General features: G+C 35.5%; 1 protein-coding gene across 1 annotated transcript in view; it reads right to left on the bottom strand.

The window, feature by feature from the left end:
* LOC121905492 overlaps positions 1-23,068 on the bottom strand; it is a 344,732-nt gene that overhangs the window by 116,463 nt on the left and 205,201 nt on the right. Inside the window, exons 36-41 of the mRNA XM_042423738.1 lie at positions 9,886-9,933; positions 9,475-9,518; positions 8,823-9,111; positions 8,401-8,444; positions 7,599-7,884; positions 6,100-6,147 (exon numbers count right to left, since the gene is read on the bottom strand). Of these exons, the coding sequence (XP_042279672.1) occupies positions 6,100-6,147; positions 7,599-7,884; positions 8,401-8,444; positions 8,823-9,111; positions 9,475-9,518; positions 9,886-9,933 (759 nt within the window). The remainder of the gene's footprint in view (positions 1-6,099; positions 6,148-7,598; positions 7,885-8,400; positions 8,445-8,822; positions 9,112-9,474; positions 9,519-9,885; positions 9,934-23,068) is intronic.

The raw sequence follows: 23,068 nt of genomic DNA on the forward strand, positions 1-23,068 counted from the left end.
CCAGTCACTGGACTCCTGCACAGGAGGACAATCACTTTTGTAAATACTGTAAGTGGAATTGTTCCTGTTTAATCTTTTTCAACATCATACAAATGAACAAATAAAAAAAAATATTGAAAGAAAGGGATTACCATAATGCTTCCATGAGCCTCAAACTCCAAGCTTCTTGAAGGCCCTTGTTAAAACACAATGGAAAATGTTGTGTTAATATAATGTTTATATATAAAATCATATTTTAACTAACAAATGCTTTGCTGCTTTAGCACTATGTGCTACATAACACTCCTCCAGTATGAGAACAATATGTTAGAGTAGCAGCACTTCACAGGACTTCTGTTATGTACAACGTACAGGCTAGCTACATGTAGCCAACATCAAACATGTAAAGTAATGAGTGTTGATGTTGCCGTCATGCTATATAGTCAATGTCCTGTATCGTGCTGTTGTGGTACCAAACCAGATACCGAAAACCAACAACTTAATGATGGTGTAAGTGTTTGTTTTTTTTCACACAACTTACCTTTGGATCCTGAGCTGGTGTCTAACAAAATCTGCACCAGATCCATCCTGTTCATCTTCATTAAAACCTCCCCGATCACCTCCACAGCCTGTTGACCACAAATCTCCACCATCAGATCCACTAAATCAACTGTGCTGTCTGCCCTCTCTATTCGGACTCCTGGGATTCTTGGGAGATCTTTCATTTGTAGGTTCTGCAGCCACCACTTGACCTGCTCGATCTCCCCAAGACATAATTCTTCCAGTGTTTCCAAAAGCTTCTCCTTAACTCGTGTCATTGTTTCGTCCTGACGGATTCAAAGTGATCAGAGGGCATTTATATAATATTTCCACTGTAATGATAAAACACTGATGTCTTTGCATCAATGTACACATTTAAATCATGTGACTAATATTAACCACATGAGGCAAAATTATACATTTAGTGAAATTGGACTCATTCACCATCACTTTTGTAAATAAATGGAATTGTTCAATTTACAAATAAACAAAAGAGCAAATTGAATAATAAAAGAGATTACCATAATGCCTCCATGAGCCCCAAGCTCCAAGCTTCCTGAAGGACCTTGTTAAAACACATCGGAAAATGTTTTAAATTATTATATATTTATAAATGGAATCATATGGTAACCTTCCAGATGCTCTGCTGCTTTAGCACTATGTGCTATACTCCCATATATTCTGTGCACACACATCTATTGTGTGTCTGTCAATCCTGGGAGAGGGATCCATCCTCTGTCACTCTTCCTGAGGTTTCTTCAATTTATTCCCTGTTAAAAGGTTGTTGTTTGTGGTATTGGTCTATACAAATAAAATTGACTTGACTTGACTTCACTACATGGCGCTGCTCCAGTATGAGAGCAATATGTTATGCAGGACTTACTGCTGAGAAAAGTCTAAGTTGCGGAAAAGTGGCAGCACTTCACAGAACTTCTGCTATGTACAATGTACAGGCTAGCTACATGTAGCTGTTGTAGTAATCATTCCTCATGAGAGGGAAAGATTATACAATGAAAATACAGGAACAATAATATAACTTAATTTGTTTTGCATGTACATATATTAAAATAAACAACTGGATAGTAGCCAACATCAAACATGTAAAGTAATGGGTGTTAATGTTGCCGTCATGCTATATAGTCAATGTCCTGTATTATGCTGTTGTGGTACCAAGCCAGGTACCAAAAACCAACAACTTAATGATGGTGTAAGACAAGCTTAATGCTAACAACTAAATTGTTCTCACAAATAACGCAGAGATTAGTTTGCATAATTAGATCTTTTTTCGCAAAAACACCCCCAACATTATAATCATTATAATTATTTTCACAGGTGTTAGTAAATCCATCCAACCATCAGTGTCCTGTCTTATGTTGTCATTGCACCAAGCCAGGTACCAAAAACCAGGTAATGCAAATATTTTACATCTTAATGATGGTGTAACAGGAACTTAATGATGATTAATTACATATTTTTTGCCAGATTACAAGAAATGTAAAATGTTCAATGTTCAATGTCCAAAGTAGAATAAGACCCTACTCTGCATATCAAAGGTTTGATATTGGAATTGTATTGGGGTTTTGTTTTCGCAAAACTTACCTTTGGATCCTGAGCTGGTGTCTGACAACCTCTGTACCAGATCCGTCCTGTTCATCTTCTTTAAAACCTCCCTGGTCACCTCCACAGACTGTTGACCACAGATCTCAACCATCAGCTCCACTAAGTCAACTTTGTTCTGTGCCATCTCTATTCGGACTCTTGGGATTCTTGGGAATTCTTTCATTTGAAGTTTCTGCAGGATGTCTTTGAATTGCAAGAATTCCCCAAAACGTAATTCTTCCAGTGTTTCCAAAAGTTTCTCCTTAACTGGTGTCATCGTAACATCCTGATGGATTAAAAGTGATCAGAGGGCATTTATGTAATATTTCCACTGTAATGATAAAACACTGATGTCTTTGCATCAATGTAAACATTTAAATCATGTGAGTATTGTAACAACTAATATTAATATATTACACAAAGTAATACTGTGATTAATCTACAGTGATTTTATAAAGACAAAGTGTGAGCACAGTGTGATTCATTTCATTTATTTCTATAAACTGGTTATTAGTAATTGTGATTTATTGCATGTCTCCAACTCTTTCTGACACTGTGCTGCCAAAAGTAGGATTGAGCCACCTGATCACATGTTCTTATTGCTTCAACAGCAGCTGTGATATTTCTGCTTTAAAAACTCTTTCCACCTATTTACCATCAGAGTTGAATAAGAAAGTCTGGAAAAACATACACGTCCTAAACATTTAGTTGTCCTGTTGTCATCCTCAGTGGTAGAGATAGCACAGATTTTATTATAACATTATTGGTGGATATAATATTTCAGCTCAAAATCTCAATCAGAATCCTGCCTCAGTTCAGTGAGCACCATCTGATGAAATGATACCATTGGTTTGTATCATTATTTAAAGTGGTCAAGATGAGGATCATTTTCAACCAGCAGCTATTTGATGAAAGCTGTGTTGTGTAAAGTGTGTCTGATGTGACATTACTCACTTTCTGGGGCAGTGAAGACCTCTGCTTCTCTGGGGAGAAAGAAAATAGAAAATGACTCAAGACTGATTAAACATCAGACTATAATCAGTTTTAGTCAGATTTAGTTGCAATAACACTAAAATCTCCTCTGCTGCTTCTGACATCATAAACAATAATCATACAGAGAGAAGAGAGGTTGGATATCATATCATTAAAACCTTTGAAATCTAATAGAATCCAATATAAAAGTCCTGCAACAAATATGACCGTCTTTATGTAAAGATGATTACCTCACAATTATTTGATGTCAAATAGGATTCACAGTGTTGTCAAATTATAATATTCAGTGTGTCAGAGAGGTGTTCATTCAATTCCATGGTCATTTTTTGGGTCCAAGCATGTAGCATTGATGCAATTTATTATACTGTCAATTGTACCTAATATTTTGCCTCCCCTTAAAGTCAAACTGTAACTGGAATTCTCCTCACTTTGTTTGGAAGGAAACATAATCCATAATGATACTGCAGCTATTGTGTATCATTTTCATTTCTCTAAGAGGATAAAACCGTCTTCGGAAACATTTGTGAAATTAGCATCTGAGTTTCAGGCTCTAGGAGTGGCTGACTGACAGCTGAGAGCTGCAATGTTAACTTCCCTTCTGTGCTACTGACTGGAGAAAGTCGTAGTCTGATAACGATGATACCACATAGCCTTGGTTATGTAACATTAGCAACTGAAGACTTCTGTCACTTTACATTATTTAACATTTGTGAGCTGTTAAATTTGTTTTCCACTCAGAAAGTGTAAGCTAGCAAGCTAGACTAACTAACTTCTACTCAAAGTAGAAGATAGCCTAGCTCTCTAAAGTTAGATTCCTACCAGATGTCAGATGTCAGAGAAGTGTTGATTAAATTAATGATTTGTTGCCCCCTGCCTACTACTTTTCTCACACTTTACATTGGTGATTAAATGAAGTTTGCACTCAAGCAGATTTACTGTACGTTTTTAAAATAAATTATTAGATATATTCATTAGACACATGTGATTGTGTAATGTGACAGTTTTTGTCTTCTTTGTTTTACCTTTGGGTCTTGAGCTGGTGTCTGATAGCCTCTGAACCAGATCAGATCTGTTTGATAGCCTCTGAACCAGATCAGATCTGTTTATTTTCTTGAAAATCTTCTTCATCAGATTCACAGACTGTTGACCACAGTTCTGTAACATCAGATCCACTATGGCTTCTCTGTCTGCTGTGTAACTCAACATCAGTGAGATGTCTGGGAGGTCCTCCTGGAAGACAGTCAACTGCAGGACCTCTTTGAATTTCTTTAACTCCTGATAACTCAAATCATTCAGGGTTTCCAAAAGCATCTCTTTAACAGCTGCCATTGTTGCTACCTGGAATAATCAAAACATTAATGAGACATACAGTATATTTAATCCATTAGAAAAATGGATAATAAAATAGTTTTCCAATTGCATCTCATGAATGTTAGTGTAGATGTGGGTGTTATATGTTTATCTGTGAGATCACTGTCAAAGCGGAAGAAGAAACTCAGGAAAAATGTACATGTTGACATTTCCTCATCTAATCCTCAGTGTTAAAGATATGAAACATTACTGATTGATAAAACTGCAGCTTGAATACAGCTTCAGTGAAAAATATTCAGCTTAAATCATGAGTTTGGGTTGTATCAGTATTTAAAATGTTCAAGATGAGGATCATTCTCAACCTTCAACTATTGAATAAAAGCTGTGTTGTATTGAGTCAGATGTGACATTGCTCACTTTCTGGATCCGTGTAGAGAGCTGTTCATCCACATAATGTTTCTCTGAGGAGAAAAGAAATAAAATATGACAAATGAGTGATTGATTGAACAACCAACTAGAAACGCTTTGTTTTTACAAATTATTTACAAAATGATACTTAAACCTCAACATTGATGCAGACATTATCACTTATATGTTTCCCCTTGTCCCACAATATTGAAACATTTTTTTATCTTCCTCGTCTTACTTTTGGGTCCTGAGCTGCAGTCTGACAGCCTCTGCACCAGACCAGGCCTGTTCATGTCCTTTAAAACCTTCTTCATCATCTCCACAGACTGTTGGCCGTACTCCTGCACAATAATTAACACTATGTCCTGCATGTCTGTTATCTTCAGCAGCCTCCAATTGATGTCAAAATGCTGTCTTGTGAGCCTCAAGTGATCCTGGAGGACTTGCTTGAAGTTCTTGAGCTTCCTTTTACTCAAACCAGCCAGTGTTTCCAAAAGCAGCTCTATAACAGACGTCATTGTTTCTACCTGGTAAATACAAAGAAAATGTTCATTGGGCAAATGTACAATCTCTCAGCTGGGATGATTACAGATTTTTCTGTTTACATCTCATTAGTGTGTGTCTTTTTATAAATGTGGATATATACAGTTTACATTTCACCAGTGGTAGAGGTAACACTGATTTTTAACATTATTAGTTAACATTCTTGCTTCAGTCCTCACGTGTACATGATGCAACCTGAATATAGCTTCAGTTCTGAGAGAACCAGCTGGTGAAAATCAGGAATTTGTTTGTATCATCATTTATAATGTTGAACATGTTTTTTTCCTGCATCTGTTGAATGAAAGTTGTATCTGTAAAGTCAGACAGATGTGACATTACTCACTTTCTGGATCAGTGCAGGCCACTGTTCATCCACAGAGTGTTTCCCTGAAGAGAAGAAAATAAAACAAGACTCATGAATGCCTGGTTTACCATCAGGCGATATAATCAGACACTATCAGACTATTTTGCTTTTAAAATAAATCTAATATTAAGGATTAATTGCAAAAGGAGAGGAAAATCTGCTCAATAGTAACATCCTAAAAATCAATTTCCAGTTTCACCTGATGAACACTTATCAACATGACGTCACATTTGTTATTAAACTCAGTGTTAAAGCTTCACATAATGAAATGTAGATTAAAATAACTACAGAGCTTTGAGGAAAGGATTCAAATAATATTTGTAATTTTGTTATTAGTGTTTCAAATGTCTTATGGTACCTACCTCCCTCTGTGGTTTTTACACCAGATGCTTCAACTGATGATCCTGCAGCTGAAACACATTTAATGAACATTGTAATTACATAATAAAAACATTGTGTGTAACCTTTATGTGTACTTGTCCTCAGTATAATACTCTGACTCCCAAGTATAATAAAAAGCCTTTAACACTTCATGACTGAGACCAATGTGGTTTGAGAAAACACTCAGTCAGGGTGTTAAAATAAAATACACAGACACTGCACACATCACATGACACAGATGGATTACAGGTGTGTGGATGGAAGACAGGAGGCCTTGGTTACAACATATTCAAGTGAAATGATGTAGACAACATTAGCCAAGTTCCTATCTGACCATATACAACATAAGACTGGTTATAATGAGCTCTAACATTTCCCTCTGAAGTGATCTTTGTCTTATAATTTTGTATGTACAAGTAAATTGAATTAGTTCATTTAACCACTTCAAAAATGAAATGAAGTACCAGAGAAGTCAGACCCTACCTCTCCCTAGAGGATGCTAAGAAACTGATTCATGCCTTTGTACTCTGACACTTAGATTATTGCAACGCATGTTATACTGGTTTGCCAAAAAAAAAAAAAAAACAAGAACTCGTCCAAAACTCAGCAGCAAGAATTCTAACCAAAACCAGTAAAAGAGTCACATTATTCCTGTTTTAGCATCTTTGCACTGGCTCCCAGTAATGTTAAGGATAGACTTTAAAATTCTTTTACTTGTTTTTAAAGCTCTGAATGGGCTAGCACCTTCCTACCTGTCAGATTGCCTATTGGAGTATGCTCCAAATCATTCCCTCAGATCGCATGATGCCGGTCTGCTGAGGGTGCTACTGACAAACAACAAGAGGTATGGTGATACTGCCTTCAGTAGTGATGCACCGAGGATTTGGAACAAGCTCCCTCCTCATATTAGACAAGCAACCTCAATTGGCAGTTTTAAGAAGCAGCTCAAAACCTACTTCTATGATCTTGCTTTTAATTGATTTTGTTTTACATCTATGATTTTATATTTTTTATGTATCCCCCGTTTTTAATGTATATATGTATGCGTATGTGTGTATGTGTATATACATAAATATATATACATGTATATATATGTATATATATGTATATATGTGTATATATATATATGTGTGTGTGTGTATGTGTGTCTGTGTGTGTGTGTCTGTGTGTAGGCATGTATGTATGTATATTTCTTTTGTAAAGCACTTTGAGCTGCATTTTATGTCATGAAAGGTGCTCTATAAATAAAGTTTATTATTATTATTATTATTATTATTATTATTATTACCAACTAACTTTGTGAAACTTATATTGTTTTTGTTGAGATTGTGTCAGGGAGGTGTTGATTTAAATCTATATTTCTGCTGTCATGGTGGACTATATGTTGTTGCTCCATTGCTTTATCTAATATTTTGTACTCCTGCAGATTTATTAATTATTATAAATTAATGTGACATGACAGTTGTCTTATTTATCTCACCTTTGGGTCCTGAGCTGGTCTCTGACAGCCTCTGCACCAGATCAGTCCTCTTCATTTCCATGAAAACCTCCCTGATCACCTCCACAGACTGTTGGCCACACCTCTCCACCACCAGATCCACAACTTCTGTCCTGTCTGCTGGCTCCAGTTGGATCCATGGGATGCATGGAAGGCCCTTCTTGAAGTGAGTGAACTGCAGGAGCCACTTAAGTGTCATTAGCTCCCGATCACTCAAATCATTCAGTGTTTCTAAAAGCAGCTCTCTCACAGCCCCCATTGTTGCTACCTGGAAAATTCAAAGAGTATGTTCAAAGAGAAAATATGTTATTTCTCCACTGGGAATATTAAAGATTTATCTCTTTGCATCTACAGTATCAATGTAATTATTTTAGACATTTGGATGTTTTAAGAAATGTTTTTTCTACAAGATCACCTGAACTACTGATACATGTGGTAATTATGATTTGTCTTGTTTTATATTCTTTAATATCTGTAAACTTGAGTTTTTTTTTAATTTTAATTCCAGGCTGTAACTCTGGCAAACACACTGTGCTGTCAAAAACTGAAATGAGCCACCTGATCTTAACATCACATGTTCTTGATGAACTGTGAAAAAGGTGGCAGCACAAGTCAGGAACTGTTTTCTCAGTTTCATCTTCTGCATTTTGTCTCACAATTCTGTGAGAAACTGAGTTTAGTTTCATTAATCACCACTAATGTGATGATAAATATGATTTTAAACTTGCATCTTATTGAATTAAAGCTGTACTGCATGAGGTCAGGTTGATGTGACATTGCTCACTTTGTGGATCAGTGCAGACAAGTGTTCATCCACAGAGTATTTTTCTGAGGAGGAAGGAAAGAAATAAAAGAAAGTGATCAACATCAGGCTATATTGTTCTTTAAAATATTAGAATACAAAGGGTTCAACACAAAATAAAACTGAAGCCTCCTCAACAGTAAAAAATATACATATAATATATGTGATACATATAATTCATCACTGATATTCTCTCCCTGTCCCACAATATCTTTTCATATTTCATATTAGCAATAAAATATATTTTGTACACCAGCTGATATTGTCTTCATCTCTCTACATTACAAATAATAATATTTATAAGTATGAAGAAAAACACCTTATATCATAGCTTATAAACTTATGCGACACATGTTTTGTTCCAGTTTTATGATTTGAATATGTTTTTGTCTTTATTGTCTTACTTTTGGGTCCTGAGCTGCTGTCTGACAGCCTCTGCACCATATCTCTCTTGTTCATCTTATTTAAAATGTCCTTGGTCTTCTTCACAGACTGTTGGCCAAAGGTCTGAACCATAATAAACACTGTGTCCTGCATGTCTGTCATCGTGGGCAGCATCCATGAGATCTCTAAGTAGGGTTTATAGAGGTAACTTTGTCTCAGGAGTAATTTCTTGAAGTCCTTGAGCTCCCTGTTACTCAAACCAGCCAGTGTTTCCAAAAGCAGCCCTATAACAGACGTCATTGTTTCTACCTGGTAAATACAAAGAAAATGTTCATTGGGTAAATGTACAATCTCTCAGCTGGGATGATTACAGATTTTTCTGTTTACATCTCATTAGTGTGTGTCTTTTTATAAATGTGGATATATACAGTTTACATTCCACCAGTGGTAGAGGTAACACTAATTTTTAATATCATTAGTTAACAACATTCTTGCTTCAGACCTCATGTGTACATGATGCAACCTGAATGTAGCTTCAGTTCTGAGAGAACCAGCTGGTGAAAATCAGGAATTTGATTTGTATCATCATTTATAATGGTGAACATATTTTTTTCCTGCATCTGTTGAATGAAAGTTGTATCTGTAAAGTCAGACAGATGTGACATTACTCACTCTCTGGATCAGTGCAGGCCACTGTTCATCCACAGAGTGTTTCTCTGAAGAGAAGGAAATAAAACGAGACTCATGAATGCCTGGTTTACCATCAGGTGATATAATCAGACACTATCAGACTATCTTGTCTTAAATTAATTCTAATATTAAGGATTAATCGCAGAAGGAACAGAAAATTTGCTCAATAGTAACATCCTAAAAATCAATTACCACTTTCACCTGTTGAACACTTATTAACATGACGTCACATTTGTTATTAAACTCAGTGTTAAAGCTTCACATAATGAAATGTAGATTAAAATAACTACAGAGCTTTGAGGAAAGGATTCAAATCTGTCATCTTTACTCCTAGTTAAAGGAATAATATTTGTAATTTTATTATTAGTGTTTCAAATGTCTTATGGTACCTACCTCCCTCTGTGGTTTTTACACCAAACACTTCAACTGATGATCCTGCAGCTGAAACACATTTAATGAAAATTGTGATTACATAATAAAAACATTGTGTGTAACCTTTATGTGTACTTGTCCTCAGTATAATACTCTGACTCCCCAGTATAATAAAAAGCCTTTAACACTTCATGGCTGAGACCAATAAAGTTTGAGAAAACACTCAGTCAGGGTGTTAAAATAAAATACACAGACACTGTACACGTCACATGACACAGATGGATTACAGGTGTGTGGATGGAAGACAGGAGGAGGCCTTGGTTACAGAAATCACAGAGGGGATGAATGAGAATGAGTGTCCATAGTGGAGCCAAGTCAAATCGTAGCTATACAAAAATACAACACAACATATTCAAGTGAAATGATGTAGACAACATTAGCCAAGTTCCTATCTGACCATATACAACACAAGACTGGTAATAATGAGCTCTAACATTTCCCTCTGAAGTGATCTTTGTCTTAATTTTTTGTATGTACAAGTAAATTGAATTAGTTCAATTAACCACTTCAAATATGAAATGAAATACCAACTAACTTTGTGAAACTTATATTGTTTTTGTTGAGATTGTGTCAGGGAGGTGTTGATTAAAATCTATATTTCTGCTGTCATGGTGGACTATATGTTGTTGCTCCATTGCTTTATCTAATATTTTGTACTCCTGCAGATTTATTAATTATTATAAATTAATGTGACATGACAGTTATCTTCTTTATCTCACCTTTGAGTCCTGAGATAGTCTCTGACAGCCTCTGCACCAGATCAGTCCTCTTCATTTCCACGAAAACTTCCCTGATCACCTCCACAGACTGTTGGCCACACCTCTCCACCACCAGATCCACAACTTCTGTCCTGTCTGCCAGGCCGAGTATGATCCATGAGATGAATGGAAGGCCCTTCTTGAAGTAAACGAACTGCAGGAGCCACGTAAGTGTCTTTAGCTCCTGATCACTCAAATCATTCAGTGTTTTTAAAAGCAGCTCTCTCACAGCCGTCTTTGTTGCTACCTGGAAAATTCAAAGAGTATGTTCAAAGAGAAAATATGTTATTTCTTCCATGGGAAACTTAAAGATTTATTTCTACAGTATCAATGTCATTATTTTAGACATTTGGATGTTTTAAATATGTTTTTCTACAAGATCACCTGAACTACTGATACATCTGGTAATTATGATTTGTCTTACTTTATATTCTTTAATATCTGTAAATTTGTTTATGTTTTTTATTTTAATTCCAGGCTGTAACTCTGGCAAACACACTGTGCTGTCAAACACTGAAATGAGCCACCTGATCTTAACATCACATGTTCTTGATGAACTATAAAAAAGGTGGCAGCACAAGTCAGAAACTGTTTTCTCAGTTTCATCTTCTGCATTTTGTCTCACAATTCTGTGAGAAACTGAGTTTAGTTTCATTAATCACCACTTATGTGATGATAAATATGATTTTAAACTTGCATCTTATTGAATTAAAGCTGTACTGCATGAGGTCAGGTTGATGTGACATTACTCACACAACACAAATTCTTAACATTATTAGTGAATAACGTTCTTGCTTAAGACCTCATGTAAAAATAGCTTCAGTTCTGTGAGAGAACTATTTATGTGAGGGAAAATTTGTTTGTATCATCAATTATAATGTTCAAGATGAAGATGATTGTCAATCTTCATCTACTGCTGTGTAAAGTCAGACTGATGTGACATTACTCACTCTCTGAATCAGTGTAGGACGATGTTCCAAATGTTTCTCTGAGGAGAAAATAAATATCAAAATACTTATTAGAAATGTATTTAACATCAGTTATAATACCAAGGGTTTCATTCCACTAACCCTCCTTAACAGTGAAATAATAATAATGTGCAGAGCTACTTGAAGATTTTCCAACAATGATGAATAGTTTTGGATATATTTGTTATTTATACTGTTTATGCCCAAACTTACAAAATATTGTACCCTAGCTAATGTACTTTATCTTTACGTAATAAACTATAAAACTTATGAGACACATGTGACTGCATTGTGTGCAAGTTTAATGTTTTTCATGTTTTTGTCTGCTTTGTCTTACCTTTAGTTCTTGAGCTGATATCTGGCAACCTCTGCACCAGATCAGTCCTGTTCATCTCCTTTAAAACCTTTTTGGTCACCTCCACACACTCTCGGCTGTTCGTCTCCACCATCAGCTCCACAGTTTCCTGCATGTCTGCCACATCCAGTCGGCTCCTTGAGATGAGCGGGAAATCTTTCTCCAATTCAATGAGCGACTTGAATTTCTCAAACTCCTCAGAGCTCAAATCATTCAATATTTCAATAAGCAGCTTCTTATCCATCATTGCGTCTACCTGGAAAATGAAAAAGATAAATCATACAGTATTATGCAGGACAGGATGTGAAGTGTTTGTTTGCTCGACTACCATGAATACCATGACTGACGACCTCCAGTAGAGTTTCATAGAATGTATGTAATAATGTTTTATATGATGGATGGATGTAGATTTTCATTTAAAGAGGTCCAAGAATTGATCCTTGCAATGACATTAATGTGTACATGTATTTAATAGGATCCCTTAAATTTTCCATTAAAGGAACAGAGTAACACTGTGACTCTAATTAATCTACCTTTAATTTCTCCACCAACAATCTATAATGTTGCTCCAAACACTTGTAGTTTCTCCACAGCATAGCTAAAAACACTATTTCCATGTTACACTATCACTGTCTCATAGCTCCACCAGAAGAAACATACTTTGTGATTTATTTGCACAGCAATGATTGTTTGGAAAATACTGATTATATGGATGAACAGTAGATAAATGAGTTATGCAGCAGGAGTGGTTTGAGAAGTGTCTGTGGTTGTTTTGATGTTTTCTTGCAGTGATTCTGGATCAATATTGGAATCCACTGTAACTTCTGTGAATCTGAGTACAGCTGCTGTCATCTACAAAAGGAGCAAACTATAAACTTTTCAAAGCCAAATTTTAGGCCCACAGGGGGCGAGTAAATATTGATTTTCAGTGGGGTATTCCTGTGAGGATTTCAGAAACATTTCAAAAGCAAGAAAAGTGTAATCAAATGATATATTGGGCTCATATTCAAAGTATTGTGTTTATAAACTATATACTGTACATTATATTCACTTAATTAGATTCTCAATTGTATTTACCCATTGAGTCTCAAAAATGAAACAGTGATTATCTGAAAGCACAAACTAAGCTATCCACACTTACATTATACTGCTTTAGATGACTAAGGATTTACTCACTTGCACTGTATCCATGACTTTCACATCCATCACAGTCTCGCTCTCCATTCTCTTGAGGTCATCAATAAGATGTGGCTCATTTCTCTCCAGGATTTTGTAGAAGATCTGTTTTCCTCTAACTCCACTGGATTCCAAGGGGCCACTAAGGAGTGCCCTCATAGTCTCCTGAGAGTCATGATTAGCCCTGATTTTATCATAATTTACTTGATTTATAATATCACATTCGAGGAGTTCTTCCAAAATTGGTGCAATGTTGGTCACTCTCCGGATTAGCTCGACTCGATGTTTATCCACAAAAAGCTCTGAGTAGAGAAAGAAACATGACACAACGTTGACAGATTTAAGATATTATGAGGCTATAGTCAGCGTATATCAGAACACAGATGAAGAATGTTTCATATGAAGTGTAGCAAACTAAAATGCATACAGTGTTGAAATGGTGGATTTCAAAAACGCTTTATAACCTGTTCAAAATATCCTTCCACAGTTCAACTATTAGTTGTCAGATTCTGGTTTTACGTTTAGCTTGTTGTAGACAATCTGAACTCAGTGAGTAACATTTAGTGAGATCACTGCGTACATAATAACTGTGTACTTACCTTCCTCCATCCTATTTTTATCAGTTGCTGCTGCTGAGGGTCATGAAGCTGGAAAACATTTTAAGAAAAAATGAATGTTGCAGAACAATATATTGTTCTTAGATTTTATGCATACCTCTGTTGTCCATTATGCATTTAAACAAAATGTTTATTTCTTTCATGATCACAGCACCAAGAAGAAAAAATAAATTATAACAGGTTTACTCTACACAGTTACTCAGTTACTCATACTCTCAATCTCCAAATGTTTCGCTCAATAAAAAACAATCCCTGAAAATATTTCCACAAATTAATAGATCATTCTCTCTTTAGAGAAATAACATTTCTCACAGATGTATCATAACATAATGGACCCCGGGTACAATTTTCAGATACATCCCCCCTCTGTTTCCACTCATTTCCTGTAATCTCTCAATTTTAATCTCTGATAAGGGCATAAAAATATTCCAGATGTATTTGTTTGTAGAGCTGCAATGATTAGTTGATTAATTGATCAGTTGCCAAGTATTTTGATAATCAATTAGTTATTTTGAGTCATTCTTGAGAAGAAAATTTCCAAATTCTCTGATTCCAGATTTTTTGGTTCCTTTAGTCCTTTTAGGACAGTAAACTAAATATCTTTGGGTTGTGGACTGTTATTCAGGACATAAGAAGACATTGATCACAACAGTGATCAACTTTTTTTTTCTTTTTTTTTTTTTGCCATTTTCTGACATTTTATGGAACCAACTACTAATTGATTACTGCCAACTATTATGATAATTGATTAATCATTTTGAGTGTTTTTTTTAAAGAAAAAATACTAAAATTATCTCATTTCAGCTTCTTAAATGTGAATATTTTCTGATTTCTTTGGTCTTCTATGATAGTAAAATGAATTTCTTTAGGTTGTGGACTGTTGCTTTCGGAAGCAGTGATCAACACACACACACACACACACACACACACACACTGACACACACACACACACACACACACACACACACACACACACACACACACACACACACTCGCTTAACTTTCACGTTTCATCAACTGTCCAGTAGCAAACAACTCACATTAACAAAGTGTTAACTAAAGTTTTATTGTACCATTGAACCAAATTTCACACACAAACACAACTCTGCAGAGGAAGCAGGACGATGAAAGTGAAAGTTAAAAAGAAGCGGTACCGTTTGAAAACATTGTAACCTACCGTTATAAAAACAGCTTGTCGTTCCAGCCGTTGAGACGTGAAATCTTCCTTTTTTTCTCTAAATTAATTGCGGCAAATCCTTCATTGTTGTGTCCATGAACGAGATTTACTGTGATCCATTTGCTGCTGTCTGTGACGTGCCCCGATGAGTTTATAATTTACATACAGGAAATGTCTAACTGGCCGCGGGGCCGCGCATGCATCCAACGAAAGTGGAGCGACATTACTACGCTTTGATTCCACCTAAATAAATGAAAAATAGCAACATGTGGATTGTCTAACTTTTAGTATACACGTCTCATCTCTCAAAATAAATGCTTTTATTCTTCTGTTTTTGTTATTAAACTTCGTATTATTCATTGCACTAGACTGAGATTGTCTAAAAACCAAGGCAATCATATCTTTTTTCCTCCTATAATTTGACAAAGTTATGATGTACTACGAAGTCGATTACATCCTATGTTCCTGTTTGGAAACCAGATCCAAATGCGCTGTGATTCAACCTTTTGTAATGAATTTGTTCTTTCAAATACACGTTCAATACTGTAAAAGAAAGATCAATAATCATTTTTAACACATTGCTCGCCTCAATTACACATAGTCTACTTTACTCGAAATGTACATCAAACTGAATGCAGCATTGTAAATGTAGAAGGGTTAGTCTCGCATTCACCTCACTTTTACCTGCCTAGCCCCGCGTAGTCACTTTTACCTGGCTGGTCTCGGCCACTTATGTCACTTCCCCTTGTTAGTATGTTACTTTCCATATAAGGGAAACGCCAACAGCGCAATCAGGTCCCATTCAATAACCATCCGGGCACATTAGTTAGAATGTATTAGTTAGATAACCTAAACGCTGGTAAACACTGATTGTGTTTACATGCATGTTAGTGTGCTGGTAATGATCCTTCATTTGAGTGTAAAATCTTACCAAGCTTTGGTAGGAGGATAAAATATATATATTTATCTTTTTTTTTTTTTGTCCTTGTCTGTAGATGTCTTTGATTTATGAGAATTTCACCACAGTTTTCTCAACCTCATTTGAAAATGTGAAAAAGAAGGGGAAAAAATCTGGTGCACGCTGGCACAAAGTCTAACTTCCCTCCCTTTCTCTTTATATTTCTTTCACAGAAACTAAAGCTCAGATATGAAAGTAGAAACCCAAATTTCTTCAAAGTGTTCGTTAAAAATCCAGACAGAAACTTTCAGCTCAAGCTTGCATTAGAAAATGAGCTTCAACCTAACCTCAGTGGGACCTACCTGGTTATATAAAGGTTAAATAAAAATAAAATAAAATAATGCATACTGACAAACATGATGATTAAGCAGCTGAGGAGGAGCTATGTCTGGGACATACTGCAGGTCATATCACTGAAAAACCAAAGTTGGCTTGACAGAAACATTACTGAGACAGTTCTTTAACCTGTTTAATATTCAATTTTTTAATTAATTGTTTTGTTTTTTTTTTTAATTTGCCATGCTCTTGTGGTTTATTTGATATAAACATACATTACTCCAGAATGCATTGTGCAATTACAACCAAATCTAAACTGAAGTTTTTTGAGTGATCCTACAAAATGTTGTGGAATTTCACTTCTATGCGGTGCTACAACACGATACATTTGAATGACTATAACTCAGAGGTGATGTAAAGACTCAGGAAAAATCCAAAAGCTCGACTGTGACCAGGTATGTAAAATAAAAAGTTTAAACACAACCAAGAGTTAAACCAGGCAGGCGGAGATGAGGCAAAGTTATCCAAAAGGTGATCAGGCTGCAGGAGGAGGAGTCCAAGAGGCAGGAAGAGAAAATGGCTGGAACTCTAAGGCAGAAACGAAATAGATGATCTGGCCGGGAAAGAATGGAAGTGGGCCCGTATACACTCACGGAGCACTGTTGTCTGTTTGGCTTCACAGCAGGTACACAGAATTCAGAAAAAAAGGCAAAATATGTCAAAACACCCACAGAAACCAACCATTCCTGACAATGATGAATATGCTCCAAACAATTCTCACTTTGCCAAATTGCCAATTGATAAATTTAAACAATTTTAAAATGCATTAGTTAGATAACCTAACTGCTGTTACACACTGACTATGTCTATATGCACATTAGGGTTATATGTTGCGCATGTACACAACATATTCTGTTTTCAGAAATCTGGCCTTATCGCTGTTTTGAGAAACCTGGATATGCGACCTGGAGTACTCCAATAAAAGGATAGTGTGGCATGTAAACACCTTATTCAGGTTTCTGAACATGTTCTGTTGGAAGAGAAATGAGTGGCTGAGATGTTCAGGAGTCAAGACACAACTGGACACAGATAATCAGAAACCTGGATATTGTTGGAATCATGTAAACAGGGATATGAGTAACCAGGTTTCTCATGTTCTATGAAAACGTCATATCCTGAATATGATCAAAACCAGGATCCTAGTGTGCATGTAAACGCACATGAGCATGTGCATTTTTTTAAGAAAATGATGAAAGGGACTATAACGACTGGATTAACCATTAAATCTCAACATGTCTTTGTGGTGTTTGTTGAGTTAGAGGCCTTCACGGGTCCACTCAGTTCTCAGGAACCGAGAGACCGGGTCAAGTTTTCCACTGGTCTGTTTTGGATCATGAAGACCTCCAGTTTGAATGTAAATTAATTAACGTGTTTATTCAGCAGTTCTTCCAGAAACTGATGTCACCAGATATTAATCTAAATCAACGGGTCATTTTTAACCCCCCTGCCCTCAGGAAAGCACTTTGTGGACAAACACCAGTGTGATCTGATCAAGAGAGTGAGCAATATAGGCCCAATTTTAGATAATCTCCTGAACAAAGGTGTAATCCAACAAGGATATTATGATACAATCAGGAAAATCTCAACCACTGAGGAGAAGATGAGGGAACTCTACAGTGGTCCCCTGAAAGCAAGTGGAGATGAAGGCAAAGACATCTTCTACAAACTCCTTGAGGGGAAGGAGCCATATCTTGTCGATGATCTCAAGAGGAAAGAGTCTTAAAAACTGTGACATGGTGAGATTAGCTTTTTTGACCAAACATAGACACTGGCTACCTGAACCTGATATTATTACACATTAACAGAACAACCAAATAACCTACATTTATGGAAAATTTTCATCAAAGTGCTGATATTTAAATTTGGCTTTCTTCATTCTGTGAATGAAAAAATCAAATGAACTTGTCAAATGAAAAAGTACTGTTAAATAAAGTTGCTCAAACATTTTATCTAAAGAAAAAGAAGAATTGAAAGGGAGCAAATACATTATATATCAAGTTACAAAATGATACAATTTGTGTAATTTCGGATGTAAAATTTGGTATAGCTTAGGTATTTTTAGGCAAACTGAAATAAGACAGTCTGTGTCTGAAGTGACTCTTTTTACAACATAACACACTATATTTACACTCTGCCATTTTATTTGAGCGTCTGAATTCTGAGTGTGTACATGCCGAAGAAACCGAAAACTGTTTTATATACGTTTTCATTGTCATCATACATTTTTAAGTCTATACTTTTTTCATGATCACAGTTCAAAGTTCCTTCTTAAGTGACCTTTGATATCAAATGAATGATGTTGATGTTTAAATTAGAAAAAAAACTAAACCAATATTAACACACAAAATTTAATTCAACAATTGATCTGCCAGTTTTGTCATCATCATCCTCTCCCTCTTCTTGCATCACATATATATCTCTTTCTTCTCTGATGGTATATTTTCAGGTTCTATATCTTCTCTCTTCTTTCTATTTATGGTGTGTATGTTTTATGACAGAATGACACATATTCATGATACTGAGGAAACAGGAACCTCCACTGCTTCTTTTTAGTACTTCTTTAAATGTTTCATACTGAACACTTTCCAGTATAAAACATTTATTTGTGTAGTTTACAACATTTACACTTTGTAATGTGTTTATTTTCAACATATAGCACTACTTACATACAGTTAAATATTTAAGTTTAAAAGTTAAAAATGTATTCAGCATCGTCTTCATCACCACAGAGCTGATGCTAAGAAGCTCTTAATGGTGTGCACTTGCTCTTTATTGCTTGGGATGTAAAATTTAAGAGAGTTTGTAGAAAACACTCTTAACTTCTATGATTGATCGTTATCAGGAAGCGAGGACCTGGTTTGGCTGGCAGTGTAGCAGCAAAGACTCCTCACTGGCACCAACTAGTGTTTCCTTACAAGTCTGTCAAATGCAGAACTGGTTTTAAGGTTTTTAGTTGCATTACATGGACTGGCACCAGTTATCTCTCTGAACTCCTCAGACACAATTCAACCTCCAGGCCTCAACAGTTGAGGCACATTTCAAATGTATTTTATAGTCAGTAACTTTTACTTGAATTTTACAAGCAACAGGCTGATATCTTTCTTTGTTTTTATAATGAAATATAGAAGAAAATAGAGCACAGTTTTATTTTTCACTAACTGTAAGTCCTAGCAGCTGAACTTCACAAGACAAAGCTCCAAGCCAAGCGTGATATATTTAAAATTCAAATGTAAATGACAGTTTAGGTTTTAACTTTGCAGTTTACTTTTAACCTGCAGAAGTCTGCACATACAGAGCAGAGAAGGTGTTTTCCATTCCTGCCTCCAGACTGTCAAACAGTTTATATCCAAAGGTCTTATATTCACCTTTTATTTCATCTTTTTTATTCTATACAAATATAACATTGACTATGCATTTTGTACATTGTGTGTTTTTATTTAAGCATTTGTTTTTGAATAAATTGTCTTGATATGATACATTCTCATGTATCTATTCTGGTGTAACTTAAAACTCACTTATCTGGCAACATTATTCGAGTAATTGTAGTCAGATTTTTAATTGCTGCCAATAAACAAAAACTTCAGGACTTTAAGCAGCGTTCTTAAAAATTTGTTGATTGCTTTGGATTTAGACGTATCATGAGCCCTACTGCTCCTGAATCTGACTTTGTGTACGATGCTGTTGACCACCACAAGTTCACAAATCATGAAAAGAGTTAAGCGACTTTATCTTGTTTTAGTTGGATGTGTGGACTAGAGGTGGAGTTCATTTTCCCCTTTACCTCCAAACAGCTGATCATACAAAATCAAACTTTTCATTTTTCTACATATAGACCGGCATTTAAACAAGAAAGCAGATAAATTTGAGGTTTGAAACTGCAAGGAAAATGCTGAGCATGTACTGATGGGATGTAAAATATTCATCCTGTCAGTGTAGAAAGAAAAAGGCTTAATTTGTATCTGAAAGTCTGAAGTCAAACACACACACACACACACACACACACACACACTGCAAAACAACCTCTCAGATATCAACACCAAAGCTGTCACATGTGAAACATATGACTCTGATTTCAGCCTCCTCCCATCCGACCTGATACAGATCCTTAATGTGTAAAAATCTAAAGATAAAGGACCAGACGTCAGGTAGACAAGAACACAAGTCAGTGTTTTCCCTCCTCCTCCACTCACATTTATAATTTTTCAGTTCCTGACATGATTGATATGTACCTCCTACTTTAAACTCTAAAACAACCTGCAGTGCCTTTCCTTTATTCAAAGGTATATGCAAAATAATTTGAGAAGATGACCTCTCATTTAGGCTTTCATTACAACCAAATCATGAGAGTGAAAATAGTTGTTCACTGGCATGGAGGTTTTGTGGGAAACACTCAGAACTACTTTCTTCTTCTAGATAAACAATCACACTTGAAACTTGAAACCCTTTTGAACAATTACAGACACAAATGAATGTTATGATCAGTGTGCACATTTTGAAAAACTTGGCGGTAAAAACACACGTGTGACTCTGTCAGATCAATATACTTGCTTCATATATATTGTTTTTAGATCACTTCATTCTCTCAAATAATCAGAACCAAACATAACAATGAGGGAATTTATTATAGATTTTAAAATAGAAAATATGTTGAATGACCCTCATACAGTAAACAGTGCTCCATTGTTGCCACCTGGTAATTTCAAAGGATACAGTACATTCATAGGCAACACATATTTATTTGTAAAGCACCTTTCAACAACAAGACAATTCAAAGTGCTTTATGTGAGACGTCAAAAAAGATATTAAGACAAGATATCCAGTATAAAAAGAAAGCATTATAAAAAAGACACTGATAGAATTAAAAAATAATAAAATACAAGATTATAAAAAGATCAAATCGAACAAAACATAAAAAACAAAAGAACAAAAATGTGTCTTACATCTACAAGAGTTTTAGTTCTTGTTGACACTGTCAGAAAGGTGATAATTCAACTTAATGTTTATTATTGAAGTCATAGTGGGCAGTGTTGTTGTTGTTCTGGACTGCATTATATTAAAAGGTGTTTCTAATATTTTGTCCACCCCCCGTTTACATACATGAGGGGGGAAGAATATTAGAAACATCTTTTAATATAATAAGAAACATCACCAAACACTATGACCTCAATAATCAACATAAACATTTTTTCAAGATTAAATACTGTTATATGATTCTCTTCATTTCTCTTTTCCCTTTAAGATCTTTCAACTGATAAATATATTTACATTATTTGTCAGGACTTTAAGTCTTTCACACACTCTGCTGCTAAAAAACTTGAATGAGCCACCTGATCTAAACATCATATGTTCTTGTTGTTATAACGGAGGCTAAATTAAATCACCCTCTGTATTTGATTTGTTGCATTTTGTTTTCATAGTTAAAAATAGTCACAATGCAATAATTTTACACTTGTGTCTTAAAAACTTTGGACGGCTCTGTTTCTTGATTTCCTCTTGTCCTCCTCAGTGCTAGAGACAGCAGTAGTGCTGCAACTGATGAGTGGATCACTGAGAAATAAAATAAAATATGGGAAGACTTGTAAAATACTCCTTTAACTGTTTGTTTGATCAGGTCCAAATGTTCTGTAATATTCTAAATAATTAGGTCAGCAGCAAAAATGGGATTGTTTTTGCCACTCAACAGGCCACTTCTGTGTTTTTATTTGTTTATTGTTTTTGGCTTTGGATCCTGAGCTGGTGTCTCACAACAGCTTCACCAGATCGTTCCTGTTTATTTTCTTGAAAAGCATCTTGGTCACCTCTGCAGCTTGTTGGCTGTAGGTCTGCTCCATCAGATCCACCACATGTTTCCTGTCTGCCTTCTCCAGTTTGCTCTGTGGGATGCACGGGAGTTCTGCCGGGATGAGGTCTCTGTCCTGCAAAAACCACTTGAAGTCTTCGAATTTTTCCTCTCTCAAACGTTGCAGCATTTTCAAAAGCTTCTCTTTAATCGTTGTGACTGTTGCTGCCTGGTGAAATACAAACAAATAAACAAAGGGAGATGATTTGAACATAATTTTATTGATTAGAGCTGAACAGCTCCTCTGAATGCAGCATCAGTTCTAATCATGATTTAAAATATTGGATGATTTTCAACCTGCATCTTATTGAATGAAGATTTGTTGTGAAAAGTCAGACTGATGTGACATTACTCACTTTCTGGACCAGTGCAGATAGTTCATCCACACTTTGTTCCTCTGAGGAGAAATGGAATAAAACACTTTGCATCAGGCTTTATTGATTCATAAAGATTTACAATACAAAGGGTTTTCTCAAAAAATGACCAACAAAGCAAACACAATCTTGAATCTCTCACCCTCTAATCATTGTGATTTCACATCAAAGTGCAACTTTGTGCTGCTCCTTTCACTCACACAATCAACAATTTCTATATAAATTCTACTTTTTTATTTAAAGTGGAGCTTACTTAAATTTTAGAGATCCAAATAAAACACAAATGAACACAATAATTAAAGAGGAATCAGAGCCCATTAAGTGTTTAATTTGACAGGTCAGTTCTACATTTTATAAATATAATGTCATTCGTCCTCCAAATGCCATTTTTAAACCCTCAAATCTCACTTTTTTGTTTTATTTGTTATTCCATGCAGCACTTACATTAGCCACTATAATGTGTCTAACCCTTGATCAAATTAGACCTGTTCTGTTTTGGGGGGTTTTTTTGTTGTTTTTTTCTTCTAAGTGTTAAAAGTCATTTCATGAGAAAATTGCATAGTTAATACCTGTGGACCTGCCTTCA

Source organism: Thunnus maccoyii, chromosome 10 (genome assembly GCF_910596095.1).
Source record: "Thunnus maccoyii chromosome 10, fThuMac1.1, whole genome shotgun sequence".
In the NCBI taxonomy this organism is placed as follows: Eukaryota; Metazoa; Chordata; class Actinopteri; order Scombriformes; family Scombridae; genus Thunnus; species Thunnus maccoyii.